This window comes from Varroa jacobsoni, unplaced genomic scaffold (genome assembly GCF_002532875.2).
Source record: "Varroa jacobsoni isolate VJ856 unplaced genomic scaffold, vjacob_1.0 scaffold_670, whole genome shotgun sequence".
Classification (NCBI taxonomy): Eukaryota; Metazoa; Arthropoda; class Arachnida; order Mesostigmata; family Varroidae; genus Varroa; species Varroa jacobsoni.
Window position 1 is genome coordinate 410,615 of NW_019213572.1, and position 20,547 is coordinate 431,161.

At 36.8% G+C, this 20,547-nt stretch overlaps 2 protein-coding genes across 3 annotated transcripts in view; one reads left to right on the forward strand and one right to left on the reverse strand.

Moving 5' to 3' along the window:
* Nucleotides 1-11,737, forward strand: part of LOC111262504 (transmembrane protein 121B) — a 58,293-nt gene extending 46,556 nt beyond the window's left edge. Inside the window, exons 8-9 of the mRNA XM_022836810.2 lie at nt 11,202-11,394; nt 11,576-11,737. Coding sequence (XP_022692545.1) covers nt 11,202-11,394; nt 11,576-11,586 — 204 coding nt within the window. The 3' untranslated portion in view covers nt 11,587-11,737. The remainder of the gene's footprint in view (nt 1-11,201; nt 11,395-11,575) is intronic.
* A 1,264-nt stretch (nt 11,738-13,001) lies between these two features.
* The window catches only part of LOC111262507 (uncharacterized), a 42,795-nt gene continuing 35,249 nt past the window's right edge, over nt 13,002-20,547 (reverse strand). For both annotated transcript variants that reach the window (XM_022836812.2, XM_022836811.2), the window contains one exon: nt 13,002-13,683. In XM_022836812.2, the coding sequence (XP_022692547.1) occupies nt 13,481-13,683 (203 nt within the window). In that variant the 3' untranslated portion in view covers nt 13,002-13,480. The remainder of the gene's footprint in view (nt 13,684-20,547) is intronic.

A 20,547-nucleotide genomic window follows, 5' to 3' on the forward strand; every position in this document is an offset into this window, starting at 1 on the left:
CTGATTTCTGTGGTACGGGAAAAATCTTACCGTTTTGCGTAATAAGATTAAAAAAAAATATATCTTGTAGGTTACATGTATATATACCTTAGTTTGGTATCATTCACGCCGAGAGCTAATTACGGATTACTAACTATTTTTTTTTAACTCTATTCTAACTAGTAACTATTTTTTTTTTTACTGAGTTGTATATACGCGTATTTTTGCTCGAGATGGTATGCTAGCACATAACCAGTACATAACATAGGCTAAGTCTCAATATGTAGAAAGCATGAAAATGCCGGTTTTCGTCACAAAATTATTACGATTCGTAGATTAAGAAAATGTACTGTTCTATAGGCGTGCAATGTTTTTATCATGATTTTTAGTTTGAGATTCTGCGTCAAATACTCAGCGGTGATAGTCTGAAACGATAGCGGACGTAAAACCTACTATTTTAAGCCCGTGGTGATGAATGTATCTATCAAGTGAAATGCTAAAACCCTCATTTAGCCTGTAAGTATGTCTCTTAATACCAATAAATTGTGTAATAGTTTTAGTTAATTTAACTTTTTTAACATATATATCAAATACATTTTCTACTCTGATTTCTTGTAGTGTTGGATATATTGTCTGTCTATTTATTAAAACTGCTACTACTATAAATACTACTAAACATCTTACTTATACACATATATATATATTCTAGAGTAATACAGGTAGCTGTGGCACTGACACTTCAGACCACCACCCGATTAACCTTGCCGAGGTCCCTCTTAGGGACAGGATCGCGGAGGAGGCTAAAGCCAATGATTAGGGGTCGTCCACTAAACGCCAGCCGACTAACCGAGTCCCATACTGTAACTTTAACGATTCGCTCGACTTTGAAATCGAACACAGACCCTATACTTATCGGCAGCTACATAGACATGTATAACACGTATGAACTCCCATCGTGCAACACAGAACAAATAAAGATTGATAGTCAGTCTGGTGGTGCCGAAAGCCTCGCCTAGCAGATCGTTACCACATGCTTTTATCAAGTTTCAATAGGGTAGGCAAAAGCAAACCGTATTGTGCTAAATTCAAATGCTATACATATTTCTATATCCGCTGTCAGATTGAAATATATCGTACCAAGATGTCGAATAATCGTTGTACGGAAAGCGTCACTTCAATAATGCCAGTCCTTTACATTAACCAACAGAGCAACGTAAAAGTCATCTTATAGCTAGTATGGATATTTTGGCTTCAAACAAATAAACGTGTTTCAATAACGCTAAGATAAACATTTTTTATATTAAATTTTATGTAAGAAGAATATTTTCAGCACCGACCGAAAGCTGTCGATATGCTGAATCGAAATTTTCAGTTTTTGGTTCCAAAATGCTGTTCGGATAGTGAAAATTTGACATGGAGTTCTATGTGACCGTATTTTACCGTCAATCTATAGATCTCGACGAGCTTAATAAAAATGCAGCATACACCCACCGAATTTAAGCAAGAACCGCGAATACCCTATTGGTCGTATCGGTTTGCCTACGCAATTATCGAATGAAAGCGTTTTTCGAAGTTTCACCCTACAGTTTTTTTTTGCTAAGTAGGTTTCAATTAGAAAGCTGAAGCAGCTGTATGTAAATCTATTTTTCGTCGATCTAAAGAAAATTTTTTTAGGTTTTGGTGAAGCTGCGTTTTATTAAGTGTAATATGTGCAATTATAAAAAAGCAAAAAACCGTTAAGCTTTCGTAAAATCCCCGGAGCCAAATATATTACTAGCGAAGCTCTGAATCAAGAATACCTCGCGTTTAGTCATGGGGCATTTATTTGGCTCGTCGATAAAGCTAATTGAGCCGTTGTCGTATGTTAGACATTCACAAACGTCGTTGTAGAGATTTTCGTTGCTTATTTAAAAGTGGTTCATAGATGCTTACAATTGTTCATTCCGTTTAGTGATGTCGTTAAAGGTCGGTTTTTGTTTTCATAGAACTCTTGTAGATTTTGTTAGAGTTTTTTTTAATTTGATCTGAATATATATAAGAACATTCTGATAAAGCTGACTTCTATGGTCGAATTGAGCGATAGAAAAAGTTCGACAGCCTGTCTTCACAATTATAATGTTAAGCCACTTCATTATTGAAAAGGTTCGATAACGAGTTAGCAACTGCTACCATCATTATTGTAATCCTAAAGAAATCGTGAATTGCCTAAGGCAATTAGCTCAGTTCTTCGTCCTGTACAGTCTTTTACCAATAGCTATCATGGCGAGGGATAAATTTTCCGACAAAGAGGCCACCAAAATCAATCCAAGCTCGCTTCCACAGTTTTTCCTCTAAACCTGTGTCAGTGACCTCTGCAAAATAAACTGTCGAAAAAGTGCAAACATCGCAAAAACTGACAATTTTGCTAAATCAACATTACACTCTGTCAGATACAAAAATTCCAGTGAAAAAAGTATTCATCTAGTACGAGCACCTCTTCGCTAAATGAAATCCTAGCGGGCCAGCTCAGCTAAATTAGCTAATTTTAAGAGGCCAATTTAGGTTGGATTCATTAAAATAACCTGACGGGCTTTTCTTCGTCCCACAAAGTAAAAATGCTTTAAGGGCCATAATAAGATAGATATCAAAGAGCAATCCGTTAACTGCAACATATATTCCGCAATTATTACTTCCCGATGTGGTCGGGTAATGTCGAAAAGATGTTGGTCACAAATGTTCAACAGCAGTTGCGCAAGACTCTAGAATGGACAGCTGCTACACAGAAGTATTATGTACTGTTACCAGCGAATTAATGATATTCGTTCAACCGTTCCCATGTCACAGGCTTGGATGATATTCTAGACCTACACAAACGAGTGCTGAAGGACCGATTCAGGTGCAGCATTCAGACAAACATAATGCTTGCTAGTTATTGTTGAAGCTCCCGTTGACTACGCCCGCGCATAGATATTACAAATTGCATCCTTAAAGATTACACCGGATCGAACCTAAATTCCTATCCAAATATACAGGTTTCTTATTGCAATTACCCCCAACTTTACTAAAGCCGTTACTTTTTGATAATCATTCTAGGAACTTTTATATATATATATATATATACATCTAGAAACTTGTTACATAAAGCTAAACCAACTTAATTGTTTATTCTTTTGATGCAGTCGGTCTATGCATTTATTGCGTTGCGGTAATCCTGCTCCATGTATCCTTATTTTCCAATTCTCACAGTGCAATTATTTTATTATGTTCTTATGATATTAAATTGGAAATACAGCCTATTGAACATGTTGCATATAGGTACCTTTACAGACTTTACTTTTTTGATACGGTTCTACATTATTTCTGTTATCCTGTGACAATTATCCAGTTATAATAATCATTTACATTTTTGATAAACCTGATTTATTACACTGCCCTTGTTAGTCCAGCGCAGTTACTCTATAACCCTGTTTCAGTAATACCGTGGTCACGTTCTTTTATTTTGTTCCAGCAGTAAGTAGCGATTCTGGTGGTTATTCCTTTTTCCCTTTGGCGTGTACTAGTAGACTTCACTGCACATTAACTTGTGAATAGTACGGTCTTCCAAAAACTGGAGTTTAATACAGAAGAAATAAGTTTAGAAAGAAAACACCTTCTAGTGTCAACTACACCCACTGATTAAGTTTTTGTTCCTTGAAAGCTTATTACGCTGTGGGACTTCGCTAAAGATTGGTAAATCGGGGAAGGAGGCCTTAAGCACAACGAGCGGTTTCAAGAACGGAGGCTGGAGTTTAGGAGACCAGCCAGGAGTTGAGCAGATGTCAGGACCCGAAAGACAGTAATGCACTTGAGAAGGCTTTGCACGAATGAACAGTTTAGGAATCTAAAAGCTCTATCGGCCACAACCGCCATTTCTCATGCAACCTATTACGGAACTATAATCTGTGTACTGAAAATGTGGAAATTCTAGTAAAAAAATAGATCCCCGTGAAACGATTCCAGGCCAACTGAAAATACGTTTCGCGTATTGCGCATGCGCAATTTGCAGAACCTAAATTTTCGAAAACTCACTTAAAGGACACGGTCGCCATAAACCAGGCACGTTTGAGTCTCTATCGCCAGCTGAAGAGGTACAAAATAAAAGAAAGGTGTCGTATTGGAGAGAAATCGAGCAAAGTGGCAACGTCGAGTAGGTTCAGACGTAGCATAGTATAAGTACTTAGAACAGACATCAAGGAGAACTGCTACTTAGATCCTTGCTGAAAATGAAACAATGAATTCAGCCCGCTACCTCAAGTTCCTAACAAGATTAATGGATAATCCAAACGGCAATCGAAAGCACGTACGCTGGTCCTTCGGGACCAACTCAAGATCTCATCGCCCTGCTTCCAGGATATAGCAGATGAATAACTAACGTTCGCTTTAACCGGTTCATTTTCTCGATATAAGTTCTTGTGATTACAAGGTTTTCCATGTCCAAATAAATATAAAGAGTTTTTTTAGATGTGAAAACGCGAATGGTAGGTATATGGCTAGAGTACCAGACAACCATATAAAAAATACCTTTAACATACTAGAAATAATTATTCTAGCCCCAACAAAATTAAAAAAAAATAACAACCTAATAATTTGAAGAAAAATTTTCGCATAGTGTAAGTTGAGTACGTTTAGAATTATCTCCGAACCTGGAATTTACCTCAAACACTTTACACACCAGTCTGAGATCCTATCTAACTCGGATCTCGTGGCCTCTTTCAATAATTGTCCCACTTGAACTCGATTTTTATTTGACTCTCTGTTGCATATGCCTTATCTATTTATTTCAATTAATCCTACTCGCGTGTCGTCGTATCTTGTTCCACCATGAAATATACTGCAGCTAGGGTACAGGTATCTTATTAGTTTGTTTAAACATTTTATTCGTATTACAAATGTACCTCGTCAAGTATTGGTCAAAAGAAAATCGACCAATTTATACGCTTCGGAGTGCGGTCTCAGAAGTTTCACGCGGCGTAAATTGGGCACAATTATTTACGTAACATAATTTTCGCGTGACAAATCAAGCACAGAATTCTCGACCCTGGAATTTCTTCTGTTGATTGTGCAATCTAATGTCGCGAGGCCATCAGTAATATAGCTTATATATGACCGGCACCACCTCAGTGTCAATTTTTAAGTCGGCCGAATGTGGGGCTCAACTCTGACGATTAAGCTTGCTTCCGCTGGGATCACTACCCACTAATTCTCAGTTGCTCTCTAAAGCGTCGCTTCGAAACTGGGTCTGCATTTCTGAAACACTGACTGGGATGAGTAAGCGCCAAATATGCCACCAGTATGTAAAGGGTTGTGCCTTCGGTTCTAGTTCTCAAAAGAGCCTCGCCTATCCTTTTAGACACGCAGCACGATGTTGACTCAGGCTGAAAAATGCAGCGCAATAGCGACGTGGCCCATTTAGCCTTGTTATCATCGTCACGCTCTCGTCATAACTTACGATTACAGTGGACTAACCTTACGCCCTACAAAAATTGAATTTTTCTTTATATAGGTAGAATACTTGTCCGATTGACCCCATCTTTTGCACAGATTTTCCAGAAGGAACTCTAGCGACCCATAAAAATCAACCATAAACATGTCCTCTGAAGGATCATTTTGGGTCAGCAAACCGGCACAAGAGTTGTAGCCCGACAAACAGATTGACTAATTTAAGGAAATATGATCATTCTAACTGGAAAGTTACAAACGGGGTAATAAGTATGATATAACAGGATTTGAGGAGAAGTGCAATCGGAGGACAAGTATAGGTACAACATATAGTAATAGCTTATGTTAGGTAGTAGGGTGTAAATCATGTACTAAAATTGACCGATGATATTGTTAGAAGATTAATATAGGGGAACCAGTTACCTGGAGCACGATACTTAAAACGAGATAACAGATCGATAAAATAAAATGTAACTACTGTGATGGGATGATTGCGACAAGATAACGAAACTGGTGCTTCAGAACCTCAAACGATTTGCGACGAGATAACTGGGAAGTTGTAGGTCTGAAGTCTAACTTCGGTTTGGCTAGAGGTAGCATGACTCAAATCGCTTGTTGTTTCTTTTACTATGGTACCCGTTCTTTAAATAGTTCTTCTTGAGCTGGTTTTGCTTCGAATTCATTATGTATGTCTATAGAAAAATTGTAAGAGTTAATGTAATTTATATTTGAACGTTTTCAAAAATTTCTTTCTGACAAAATGTTTACATGTTTCAAATGTTTACATAGAAGTTTTTGTAGGAAGGGGAAAGTACATTCGCTAAAGTCAATAGATAGGCGAAAGGCCGAATCTAGCGTTTGTTATTTTGAATAAGTTTTGAACGGTTTTTTCGTACAAACAAACTTCGTAGTAGGAAGTTGAAGCGAATATTTATATTCAATAATAACATTTTGGTAACATATTTTCCCAAAATAGTTTCTAAGAAATCTTTTGACAAAAGTACCAAAATACCTACAACACTCTTTTTTGATGGGTTTTCCTGGTTCTCCTCGACAGATTTCGGCGAGCTGAAAAAAATGAATCATGAAAAAAATAAAAAATGTAATGTGTGGTTAATTTTTCGCGTATAAGACTCTATAATGTTTTCACATCGAGGTCTATGTAGGGGGATATCTCCTGGGTCTAACAGAAAGCTCTCGACGAAACAAAAAATGTAGGCTTTTATATCTGAATTTTAGTTTTCTGGTTGCAAATGCAGTTTCAAAGGTAAAAATGTAACACAGTGTAAAGCAGGTACTTTGTCTATCAATCAATAGATTTCAACGACCTGTAGAAGAATCTACCTATACCTAAGGTAGATATTTTGGCCTGTTCGATTAGTCACATCCATTTACCTATGTAACAGTACTAACAATGATAATTATCATAAAGTAGGTTTGTATGTAAAAGCATCAGTGAATGTAGGCATTCGTGTTTTTAAATGATTCGCTATCGTCTAAGTATAAGGTAAATGATTTGTCTGTCTTGTATGTACGCATTTGTATCGACTGAGCTCGACACCTCGTTCGTTCATCTTAAAGGTATTTATACATAGTATAACTTATAACATAGAGTAACTTTCCAAGAATTTTAAATAAACGTTGACTGGAAACGTAAGCTAAGTGTAAATAAAGCGAATCAAATCCGTTCGTAGTAGAACAGGCTGATGGCACAGTTGTCTATACTTTAAGTATAGAGCAAAGTATAATATCAAATAATTGAATTTACTAAATCAACGATACAACGAATAAATATGTCTAGTCTATATACTATTCTTTGTCTCTTTACCAGTTCGCTTGTTTATACAGCCTAAATCGACCTTTTAAGTAGGTTGGATTGAGTTGACTTTTCGCTCGCCAGGGTTTCATCTACATAAAATTCATACGTAAAATAAAACTAATTAGATGAAATCTTTTTTAAAAGGAAGTTTGTTGTTTTCATTCCCTTGATTTCATCATCCATCCAATTATTTGTCTCTTTTTTCGATTTTTCTTCTCCTTGATTCCTTCGAGAAATCTTTCAAGTATATTTATGTATAGATTTGTTTTCTGTTCTCTCATTTGGCATAGATCTGTTCTCTCAACACATTTTTTTTTTTCTCTCAATTGGCAAAATGACAGATTAATGCTTATATGGAGGTTCCTGATATTAATTAAGAGCTCTCGCTGACCTGAATCAGAATGCTATACATGTGTCTATATAATAAACATTAGCAAAATGATCGAAAGCCTATAATGGGGTAAAAATGAATTTCGAACTATTTTTGATAAGCGTCAATTGGAAGGTTGTAGCAGTTAAACATTACGAACATTTATGCTGATATTCCAGTATCGAGAACTTTTGTACCCAAAGCACAACTTTACTGATGCCAGTTCTTCACAGCAATCGATAGATCTTGACGAGGACATTTGCATTGTCACGAAGTAAATGTGCTACTTTAGATACGTTTTTACATGAAATAGGGCAGTCGTATTGGCTTTTCTATTCAGCGATGGTATGAAAATGGATTTCGAATGGTTTTTTAAATGAATTTTAATAAACATTAATTCGAAGGTTGAAGCACTAAATGTAAAATTGTTTCTCGCGAGAATTGTTCTCTAATTAGTTTTTTAGAGAAAAATGGTAGCATATCAAATAAGTATGTGCGATTTTCTTTCAAAATCATACCAAATTATCATGAAATGTTTATTACGTTAACAGCAGCAAATACTTGAGAGAAGATAAGATAAAAATTCTGCGCTGATGTCCTGAACCACAAAACTTTTCAGTCCAACCAAATACATCTCCATATCGTACATATTTTTATTTAGAAAGATGTGCGCCTACTCATCGTAAACCAACCCTGAAGTTCTAATGAAGCCCCGCAAACAGGGTCATCTTATTTTTATATAATGTGCAATTATTCCTTGACAAAAAAATAAAACACTACGTAAACCTCGTGATATCTCAGAAATAAAACCAATAGGTCAACCGACTATATCAACAACCACGTACATTTAAAGTCGGTCGTGAGCCGACTTCATTTGAGAAATAAATTCAATCAGCTAAAACCCTTTGAAAAACTCCGCCGAAAGTCAACGTTGTCAGGGAGATAACTCTAAGTTGGCTGAACGGACATATCAGAACAGACTACAGAAATAACTACAGAGGCTAACCGGGTAAGCTGAGCGGGGTAATCATACCGGGATGATTATTTAGCCTAATTGAACGAGTCAGATTAGTTAAAATAGGTAATATAATAATAATATAGGTTTTGTTCGAGGTTCAGATTATTCTTTTCGGCAACTAATTTTCTCATATATTATTCTATTAACAATGTTGCACGAAGTATTTTTTATCGAATTTGTATGACATGTAGTTTTTCTGGACGGGGGCAGTTGACCTCCCTTAGAGAGGGGCAAGTGATGCTCATTTAGCAATTCACGAAATGGTTAACAAAATCTGAACCATTTGATTAAATGAATATTTTTTCCGGATGATAGTATTAATTAAAATGGCAAAACAGCTATAGTGCGTTGAGATTACTACAGTGCTCCAATTGGAGATGGGCAGTAACAATAGAAAGGTACGGTGTCTTAGCTAGAATCTCCGGCTGGCGCCGCGTGCACGGCTGAATGGTGATTTTACATATACATCGACGCTTTAAAATACTATAATTAATACCACAACATCTCAGGAGAAATAGAACCGAGAAGGCTGAAGAAATAACTGACAGAGGAGTATTGAAGTTATCCAACGGACGGACGGGATTCGTAAAGCGGGTCAACTGCAACGTGACACATTTCACTGAATCAGGGAAATAGAATTACCGCAATGGAATAACTGATTTGTTATTGTAGGATCTTGGGAGAACTGTAACCGCATGTCGGGTTCTAGCTGATGTAGCGCGATTCAAACTACTTCGTAATAAAACAGGTTCATAGCATAACTGAAAAATAATATCGGGTAAAGTGGAGCAGGGCACTCGACTTATACTTTACGATAGATCAAATGCGACCAGTCGGCCTTTCGTCAGGCCATGTCGGACATTGTCTTTCACCTAGCTCTAATCCATCATTAAAGTCTATATATTCATTTTCGAAAACAGTGTAAGAAATAATGCTTAGATGGAAGCATTACTTTCGTTGGGAATAAGCTTTCATCCAAATGCAGCTCTTTCTCATTGGAAACCTCTAACTTAAGGTGCACCAAATGTGATGATATTAAATGTTTGTCATCATTTTACATACCGCATTACATACATTCATACAACGTAGCAATCTTTAATAAGTCATAGCTTAATAATTTTCACCATGAATTAATTCGCAGTCCACCTTCGGTATGAAAAGGTCTTCAGGACGTCGAATGTTCTAATTACCATATCTTTAAATGGATTCGGCATTCTTAAGACTCACAGCCTAGGTCTCTAAAGCCTTTGCTTGAATTCTAACAGAACAATCTAGCTTACCAGGTCTCTTAGAGCTAGGTTACGAGAAACCGTCGCGAGGAAAGAATCTGATCGAAAATCGTCATGTGTTCTGAACATTCCAAATACACGTTCTGCGTACTACAGCGTATACCGAAAAATAAGTGTTGACGGAACGCACTAAGGCTTACTAAGGTTAGATAGATAGATTATAGTTATTTTTCCTAAAGGCCAAGGAGATATCCTTGGTCGCATTATTACATCAAATTAGACTTATTAAGAGTCTTGTTCAACAGGCGAATCTACAATAACAAGTTTTCAAGCTTGCCTGGGTTAAATTCCAATTGTAGGCCTCGTTAATCTCCATTGATTACCTTTGCTAGTTGTCAACTTATTTATTGTAGAGAACTTTATTTGGTGGGGTCGTTAGATAACAATATGTTGCTTACCTTTATGATTAATACTATGACTTGAAAATTTCATTCAATGGGCTCCAAAGTTAGCACATGCTTTCATTACAAACTCCGCTGTGCCAACGTTAGTTAAATTTTTTAAAAGTAGTCTGTGTAATGCTGTTTATACAATCTGAGCTGAGACCATCATCCATTAGTTCTCAATTCCTCTCATATGCATCACTTCACTAGTCCGACTCTTTAACTAATAGTACTATAACTGTTTGGAAACAGCGGCTAACACCATCGAATTGTTTGTTATGCTGGAGTCATCTCGGTTAAGTTTCCCATTGCGTCAGATGAGTCATTTCATAGAAAGTGGAAATTATTATCTCCCTAGTCCTTTTGCGAACTTGTTTCTATTGTTGTGGTAAAACTAGCTTTGTAGTAATTCCACTTCCTTTATTCTAGGCCGTTTTCGACGAACACCTGTGTTTTATGAAATCCCAAACTCCGTTTGTAAAAGTAACCACAGGGCCAGTGTTGTAGCAGAGCAGTAGGCCGGTGTGTAATAAGGTTGTCTTTAGAGTCTCCAGAATATAGTTAGTACTAAGGGCTGATAGGATTTTCCCTATCTGATGCTCGATATTATTCGCTGGTTTCTGGTGCGAACTGGCGAATGCCCACGTTCGTTTTGCTATTTGTCTAGCATTGCCTCCCTTGTATCTACTTATAAGTTTGCCCGTTTTGTTTGTCTGTCCTCTCTCTTTACCTTTAGTCTTAACCAGAGAATCAGTCTATTTGTATATATATATATGTATATGCCAGAATATTTGTATGTTGACCGTCTGATAGGTTTGAGTTACTCTCAATACTAGCGTCCTTTAAACCTTGCGAGGCAAGTTCTACATTAGTCTTTCCGTTGCAGGCAGTCTTATTTGCACAGAAGCCCGGTGGAATCTACGAACTCCGCCACTGCAGTAAGGAGTTTCCATTCACCTTCTCGCGGTTCCTGACTGGCACGTATGATATTTGCCAGTGCCGTCCATGTCGTTTCAGTTTTGGTAACTGCATAAGGTACTTTCATCACCTAATCAAGAGGAACTCCCAGATACTCCGCTGTGCGTAATGTTTTGATTTTCTCCACTTTTACTGTAGCTATCAGCTCTATACATTTTGCTTTCCATTTAAGAGACCCGCTTCCGTCTTCGCCGGTGCTACTATGCCTTGTCTCAGACAGACCTAGTTGCCAGCTCCGTGAGTGCTTAGTTCTTACGTTCCTGTGTTTTCTCTGACGAGCAGGCCGTGACTGACAAATCATCAGCGTAAACCATATGTTACACTCATAGAAACAAGTCATCAGGTGGAAATTCTCCCGTCGTAACTAATATTCCGGAAGAGAGGCTCGAGTAAAGGCGCTCAAGGTATCCCTGCTGTTTTTCTAGTTTTATAACAACATTTAATTCGAGCAAGACAATCGTTACCATATACCTTCACTGCCATACAGACTCAACTGCATCTTGCGCATTTTTTGCCAGGCAGACAAATTCACACACATCTTGTGAAAGCCCCTTTAAAAAAAGTACAATCCGGGTTTTGCCTCGTTTTGGCTAAGCAGATTTTGAAAAACAAAGTATAGATTATGTTGATCTCATGCGGACGTTCCCTTAATCTTTGTGGTTAGCATTAGCCTCATATGGTGGCTAAGCAGAAAATCCCTTCAGTGGTTATGAAGTTGCCCAGTACGATGTTGTAAATGGTACTCGATAGAAATATATAGATTTTTGCACTAATTATGTAACTCAGATAAGAAGTCAGCACGAAAATTCATTGTGCATACAGGTAAAGCTTCCGCTGTAATCTAAAAACAAAGATTTTCGGAGCTAGGTCTTGTCTGGGAACCACTATTATACGCAAGCGCTCGTGATCCCCCGTTGAAAGGGCGTTCAACGGAAATGGGCTAGCCGATCAGGCGGCTAAACTAGACTAACGAACCGTTTTAATGCTTTAAATGAGCTGTATATTAAAAGCTTTTCACAGGTTATCTTGACATAAGCCGCGGCTATTTCGAAACTAACAAAAAACGTTCCTCCTTTACCTTTCACATCTTTTTGAAGTGGCATTTATTTGAGACTCTTTCGCGTCTTGTGTACAATTTGATTCGATTTAATCAAAATGTACCTAATACAGAAGTCGATAGCTAAATTGGGACAACTTTCAAGTTGCCATTCGAATCAAAAAACAATGCTTTATGTAGCAACTAAAAAGCGGTAGAGTGAACGGGAAAACGAAAATTATTGTTGGGTATGTCCGAAGTACGATTAGAGATGAGCATTTGTCCAAAGAGGCTTTCTTCCTCTTCTTTTCTTATTCTTTAGTTCCTTAGAGTTCTTTAGTTACCTGAAATTACAACGTAGCTTCCGGAAACCCTTGGAAAGATTTATCTGAGTTCAAAAAGGCAGATTCCTGTCTACCGAGTGAAAAGTGCCAAATCTCTTTAGAAATGTATATATAAAAAAAAAGTTACTTTAACATCTTGGATTCGGAAATAAAAGTATATAAACCACCTATCGAGTTGTCTAAATCTCTCGACGATACAGAAGCACACCGGAATGGCTGGATTCTTTATATGTTAGCATACTAGATTTAATTCTATGCATTTTAAAGCATTTAAGAATAAGTTTAGCGCATCTACTCACTGCTAATATTAAAGATCTTCTCACGAAACTTATAGAAAGAACTTTCGTTAAAGCTTATTTGTAATATTTTTATTTACAACATATGAAAGTATCATCAGAACATCATCATTGGAGAATAAAATCGAATTTTTACATATGTAATGCTTGTCTAAATAAAATTATCACAATTCAAGTTTCAGATTTTCTGTTGGCTGTGCAGCTGACGCATCCTATTAAGCTTAAAAGCTCAACTGCTGGATTGAAAACGTGCGTTTACACAGACGTCGCCTTCTTTGAGGAACACCATTTAATATGTTTTGTGAGTCTCTATACTGAGAGCTCTATGCAATCGAAAACTAAAATTCGCTTCGTATTAGCGAGACCTGTTGTTACATGACGTCTGTTTGGTTTTGACTTAGGTGTAGGAAAATATTTTCGTTGTCAAAAACTGTAGCAGTGTTTTTGTGCTTGGGGTTCTGATTTACTTTAACAAAGCTCATCAAGTGTAACTATTTTCTCGTTTGATAACTCAGGAAAAAATCGCTGTCTTATTCACCGCGGCTAATGCTGACTGTGCAGTAACATTTGTGGTCCTTGTGAGAATTGATGTTCCTGCTTTCGAAGGTACTGATGGACTGGTTGTCAATGCTAATTCTGCAATATTCCCGATCAATTCGTCCAGAGTCAGGTACCGGCCGTAGGACGACGAGACATAGTTGTAGGTTAGATTCCCTAGTAGTAAATAAAAGATGGAAAAAGTTAAAATTTGAATTTTTACAAGCTGGTCGACCTTGACGGAGATAACCCTTTGTCTAAAAATAAATGACTCGTCTAGATAATATATTATTCGCGTTCGTTTTGGCAACATGTAGCATGTTCTCATGAAACCTCACCCGTGTATGACATGACGCCTACTAGTTCTCCGGTGAAATTAAGTAGATAAAAATAAAATGAATCATATCAACCATGCGTCGATTTTTCCCAAATGGAGCAACAATTATGTGATAAATAAGATCAACGGCACAGACATTATGCGGATGTTGCAAAACGCTTAGGGAAATAAAACGCCAAGTAAAAGTAAACAGATGGTTGGAGCATACAAAATTTCAACCTGAAATTAGTAGATTATTAGTCAATATTCTTCAACTTTGAGATTATCAATATCAATGTGTGTTATTCTTATGTGGAATATAATAGCGGAAATCAATATATTTTCCGAAGGTAAATGTTTCGAAATTGCGGTGAGAAATTGTAAGACACTGTATACATTTTGCTTTTGACTATAGTTTTGTACTAAACTAAATAGAAACAAATGGCTTAACAATTAATATCCGAATAAAACAGTGTTTTAAATCTATACCTAGTTTTTGCTAGCTGCTATGTAAAGATGAACCTAAGGATACTCTCGATTTACCATATTTTAAAATTTGAAGTCTTTGCAAAATATAGATCCAGTTTGCTAAGCTTATTTATTTGCCGATAAAGAGTTAACAAGAAGTCTTCGTTGTTACCAATTTCTGTAGGAGATTATGGAAATTATTATTATTAAGAGAATGCTTCAGCATGTTATTCTAGATTTTCGAGATATTCTTCACCTTTAACGAACGCTAACATTTGATGCACGGTTTTTCGTATTATAGTTCATGGATGGTGCACTGTCAAGCTGGTCTACAGATGGCCCATCCACGTTATGATCATTCTCATAAATGACATCCGTACCTTCAAACGTAAAGTGTTCCTTTTTTTTTTTGGATCAGAATATTGTAAAAAATTAAGTAGTTTTGATAGGTTTTTATGTTTACGATGCAGCTACGGTGGTATGCCAGTTGTAAATATGATAGATTTAGATCAACTGTTGCCACCACACTAGGAGTTATTTAGAAAAAATCGGTAATATCTTTCTTGTAGTCAGTGGCTGATTTTCTTGTTTCTTGTTAAGTTGAGGTTCTGGAGGCTACCTCAAAGGTGAAAATCAAGTTCTTTGTTCTAATAATCGCTTTCGGCTTGTTACTGTGGATTATACTCATGTGTTTGTTCGTTCATATCTAACTGATGTCGGAGTTAACTTGCCGTGCAAGTTAGTGAATGTAAAAAGTTTGTGTTGGGATTTCAATTAGCTGGAACAAATTTGAGCTAATAGTTGCACTTGAGATCGCCAGCAGTGCATGCCCCACTCTTTCGTTGGAGTCGATCGTCTCAAGACACAATATTATCTTCTTTATCGTTTTATGATATGAGATCTTTTTAACATTCCTGGAAGAAAAAATGGAGATTTTAAACGCTTCCTGAAATATAAAAACTTTTAAAATGCCAGGTGTATTGATTTGGCAAAAAGACGCAAACGTATCCGACTCAGTTATCGCTCCAAATGTTTCGTATATTGCAATTTCTTGACATCTGAAAATAGCTTGGAAAGCACAACGTTCACGCGCTGTACACACACACGCACACACACACGCAACACCATAGTATACATTATAACCAAAAATCGACACGATATGATCCGAAATAGCTGCATAATGTGGACACCGAACTAATTGCCTTGCGTTGCTTAAAGTTCACTTGTATATGGGATGTTAACTATAGCTTAACTTATGAAACGTATTATCGGATTCACGTTTCATTAACATCGACACAAAGCCTAGTTTATTTCTAATAACTTTTTGAATCAGTCAATTACCACTACCAGCACCACCAAATAAAGCCTGGTCTTGCTTAATGAAGCACTCTGAATTAATGTTACAGATCAACACGTTTTCTCGCTTCATGTTATCAGCAGTCTTTCTAGGAATACAGGATTGGTTCGGCGTATATCGAACACGCGGTAACAAAGGTTTACCAGGTAGGCGTTAAACTCGCTAAAATTCTAACGAAAGTAGTAGAATCTACGGCGCTTTATGCATAGGCGGATAGAGCCCTGATGGAAAAAGAAACAAACTAACTTCGTGTATGCTAGGGCGGACGACGATCTCTCAGTCAATCAGCAATCTGCGCTAAACAAATGTCACAATTAACTATATAATTGTATCAGCTCCATAGACATGAACATGACAAACACACACGGTGTGAATTATGAAAACATTTATCGACATCTGTGCAGCTCTGGTGACAGGTACAATGTGACGCCCACCATCGAGAAGCTCTGAAAACTGAAGGTGGCCTGAAGAAACGCGGAACACGTGGATTTACAGTAAAATAATGAGTCTGTGCAAGAGTGGATCAGGGAGCGGTCTCGCATAAGTAGTTTCATGTGTCTAAGGGAAGATTTAGAAAGGCAAAAGAGGAATAAGGAAGCAGATAGAGCAGCAGGATCAACGCATGTTTTTGAAAAATACCTGCGAAGGACCTAACAGGTCCTGTAAGAACAAATGAAATCTTATTAAAAAAAGCTACCAACTGAAACAGTCCGGTGTGCTTGTCCTTTGGAAGGCTGAACGTGGCTTAGTTTTCACATTTAGTAAATGTTAACGTAGTGACCTTGAACCTCTATATAGCGCACTCTTGCGTGTTCTTCTGTATCCCCTTACATAATAAAAAACAATGAATCAGAATTATCACTCACTTGAAGTTTGACAGTTTTTGATTTACCTCAACTCTCAATTATAGCTAGTCCCGCAGTTACGTTAGACTAGCATTAATATTGCTACAGTTTTATATCTCTCATAACATGTTCAGCAGCGTAATTATGGAAAGCATGGTACAGTTATGATCAACAATAATTATATCAAAAAATAGATTTCGCGCTTCGTCTAGCTATATCGATCATTGTGATAACTTAAGCGATGCTAATTTTATGGTTCTGGAGTAAACCACAACTCCAACTGGAACTTAATTCCTAACGTGACGGATATATTCTTGCCCAATGCGGTAATATCGATGGTAGGATATGTAAGTTCTATGATAAACATATACTTTTTTCCCTTGCTCTATCGAACACGAAAAGCATTAAATCAAATGCAACCCAACACTTTGCATAAATAATCGTATTGTTAAATGTTTCGGCCAACATTGAAGTATATTTACTTATTATATATATATATATATATAATATATATATATATAATATATATAAAGATATCACTTTTTTAAGTGTGTTTCATAAATGTCTCTTTAATGCTAACAACCTTTACTTTGCACACTTGCTCCCAGATAAACAATCTGAGAAAGAAACGCCCTATTCAGTAGGGCTGCTGGCATCGAACGCCGTAGACGCCACGTTGCGATCGTACTCCGAGGGCAGATTGTAGGATTTGATATATTAGAGAAAACGAGCCGATCAGTGGACGGACCTGGACTGGGCCTAATGTCTCCATTAAAATTATGCCGTTTATTAGAAAAATAATGGTCATACCTTACTTTTTTTAAGGCGGTAACTATTAGCTCTAGGTTACAGTCAATTTTTATAGAAAAAAATTCCCTTTTCATTGAAATTGATAAAGTAATAGTATACAGTATTTACATGCGGGGTTTCAAATTAGAATAAGCTGTAGCGTACGTTCACACTCGAACTAGGAGGTAAAAGTACTCTGGTCAAACTAGCTTACTGTAATACTAATGTGCATAGTCAGCTGCAACGTCCAGCACGAAATGACCCACAACCGTTCACCGGTCCTTAAAAAGACAGTGAACTGTGAAAAAAACGATGCCAATCCTTCTAATATTGCAGTTTCTTTTTTGGGATACTCACAAATAGATCTAAACTAGGTTCAAAAGTGTCGAATTATGAAAAGAAAGCTCTAACAGAGAATTGGAAATGGTTAATTCTTACCTTAACTTCAAGTTTATACTCTGTACGCTTTAGCTTTATTGTAAAAACACGATTTAGAGGGGAACTATTTGATAGTTTGACTTCATGTTCGCCTGCTGTCTGCTGTGCAGCTAGAATTCCCTCAATGGCCTAGACATGAGTATTGAGCTATCTCTAGATTTGTTCTAATATTTATATACTTTCGCACTTTGTATGAAGAATCGGTACACCCCTATAAAACGAGACCTATACGTAGTACTAATTTGCTGAGTAAACGCGGTACCCTTCATGGACAAAGATTGTTCACACAAATATTGCTAGAACATTTAACTCCAATCTTAGTTTCAAATGCGTTAGTTTTCCGTATCTATAATTGTAAATCGATCTAAAATAATGCAACCGTACATTAGTACCTATAACTGTTGTTCTTGCAAATGTGTTCGGGACTTTTGAAGTGGTACCGACGATTCTGCAAAGAACGAGAAAGCCTTGAAAACAACTCTGCTGTAGATGAATTTCTCTAGCTGAGATGAGCGAGATCGTGAAAAAGCGGCCCATTACCGAGCAAACTTCGTATGGCTCTTGACATCCCGTACGTTACGATCACATTAGACGATTCTAAAGGATAATTTAGAAAATCAAAGGTTTACAGGAAATATTGTGTGGAAAAAAAATTTACATTTCGAACAAACGAACACCAGCCTTAGGAGAGTCGTCACGCGTTTAAAGAACTACTAAGTTACCGAAAAGTTCTCATAAAATTGCGTAGTAACAATTGTTAACCTTCTGAACCTAAACTTCTCAAAGGCAAGTTGTGATGTCGCTATTTACGTAGCGTTTCTTCAGGAAAAACTCGATGCGTACTTTGCCCTACTCGCCCTATACCGGCTATATCTAACCTGCTGTCATCGTTTACCACTTGCAAAGCTCAAAGAACACCCAAAGGAAACGTTTTAAACGATTGGCGGTATCTAAGAAAGCAGATTTTAGATTTATTGTTAAAAAGAAATATTTTTAAGAAAAAAAAAAAGGTGGAATGTGCGCATTTAGTCCGACAGTGATTATTTTTAGGAAGCAATTGGGATTGCCACGATTAAGGCGTGCGCACAAGTGCCATAGAGCTAAGTTCTTGATACTCTCTTGACCCAGTACCATCAATGTAAACGTCACGTTAGGAAACATAGTATTTGTAATATTTAGTTGTAATATTACAATATTTTGGTAAGAAATGAGAAACGTTTTTCGTTGAGAACTGTAAAAATCTATAAGCGCTTTTCTTAGAAATGCCTAAAGACCCCAGGCAATTTAGTACATATTTTAGCTCCTAAATCAAACTAGAAAAACTGATTAATATATACCGTCGTTTGAGTCAGTGAACGTAAATGTGTGAAAAAAATTCGAGCTTCCATTACTTCGGAAATGCGTCATCGTTTGTCAATAAAGACCCTCGTAAATTTATACTGCTCCGTCAAGGTGCTTGGTCAGCTAGTCTTCGCAACTTTAATTTCGTCTTTATATATATTGTAAATACAACACACATGAAGTTACATAAATATATAGGTTTTAACGCAGGCCATACTGATTAAGTATCAATGACTCTAGTGAAAAACACGACCGCTGAAAGAAAAATGGCAAAAAAAAATAAAATGAAAGAAGGAGCGGCTTTCCTACTAGTTTTTGTCCTCAACATACAACTTGCAAGCCTAGTAAATAACTGCTAGCACAAATCCATGCATAGCATTCAAAAAGATAGTGCATGAAACCCTAAACTGAAATCATCAGTACTAGGGAAGGATGACCGTAAGGTACTGTTCACCTGAGTGCTTTAACCTTCGTCATTATGTAAACGCACCCAGTAAGAGCTAAATGAATAAAAAAAGGAATCATATGGGATATTGACGAACTAAATCGGCAGAAGCCCGGATATGAAGGTAATCCTGATCGGTTGTATGAAAAATTCTACCCTATGCTCTAGCTGGCTTGTTAGGGGTTGTAATTGATGAGTCTGAGGTATAGTAGAGCCCTCAGAAGATATGCTCAAGGGAGACACTAGGATCTGTTCTAATATCCAGGGCCTAGATGTACAGAAAAGGCTTTATGTTGTCACTGAATTTAAGTATCAGCACTTTGCACCCATATTAAGTTTAAAACTAGGACCAGCTTATATGATATGTTGTTTAACTAAGAAGAAGTCCGTTTTACGCATTAATATTAATTTAAATCATGTAAAAAGATGCTAGAATAGGAATACAAAATCAAATAGATAAATTTGAAAGAAACTGAGAACTGTAAAACGTAAACGTTCCTTGGCGGAATGTTTTCCCAGAAACGCCTTGTCCTTATAACTACCATCTGCCGAAACGCCAATTGTAGACTTATTCAAGAAAAGGCGACAAATAAAACTTGTTGAAAACAAATTTGTTTTGATACCTCAACATTCATAAATAACTGCTTATTATACATAGCGTTACTAAAATAGCCGTCAACGTTTAGGTATTGTACACAAAGGCTCGAACCGACGGAATTCGTTTAGTCTTCTCGTATTAATTAATCGTATTATATTATTATAAGTAGTATTATATTATCACGATATTGGTAGAGTATGTAAAAGCAGTTGCTCATATTGAATAGACTAGATCCCGTAATACTGCAGTAGCAACACCTTTGCCTACTAAACTTGAAAGCATGTGAGTCGGTCTAGGTTTGAAACTGGGCATAAATATATTTCGTTTCAACTAAACAAGCCATCGAAAGCGGTGCCGGCCGTAAAACTCGAAATTTTCATAATGAAAAACTTTATAAAAAATTAAGAATGAGCCTAGAAACTGCTACTTGTGGAATTTGTTATT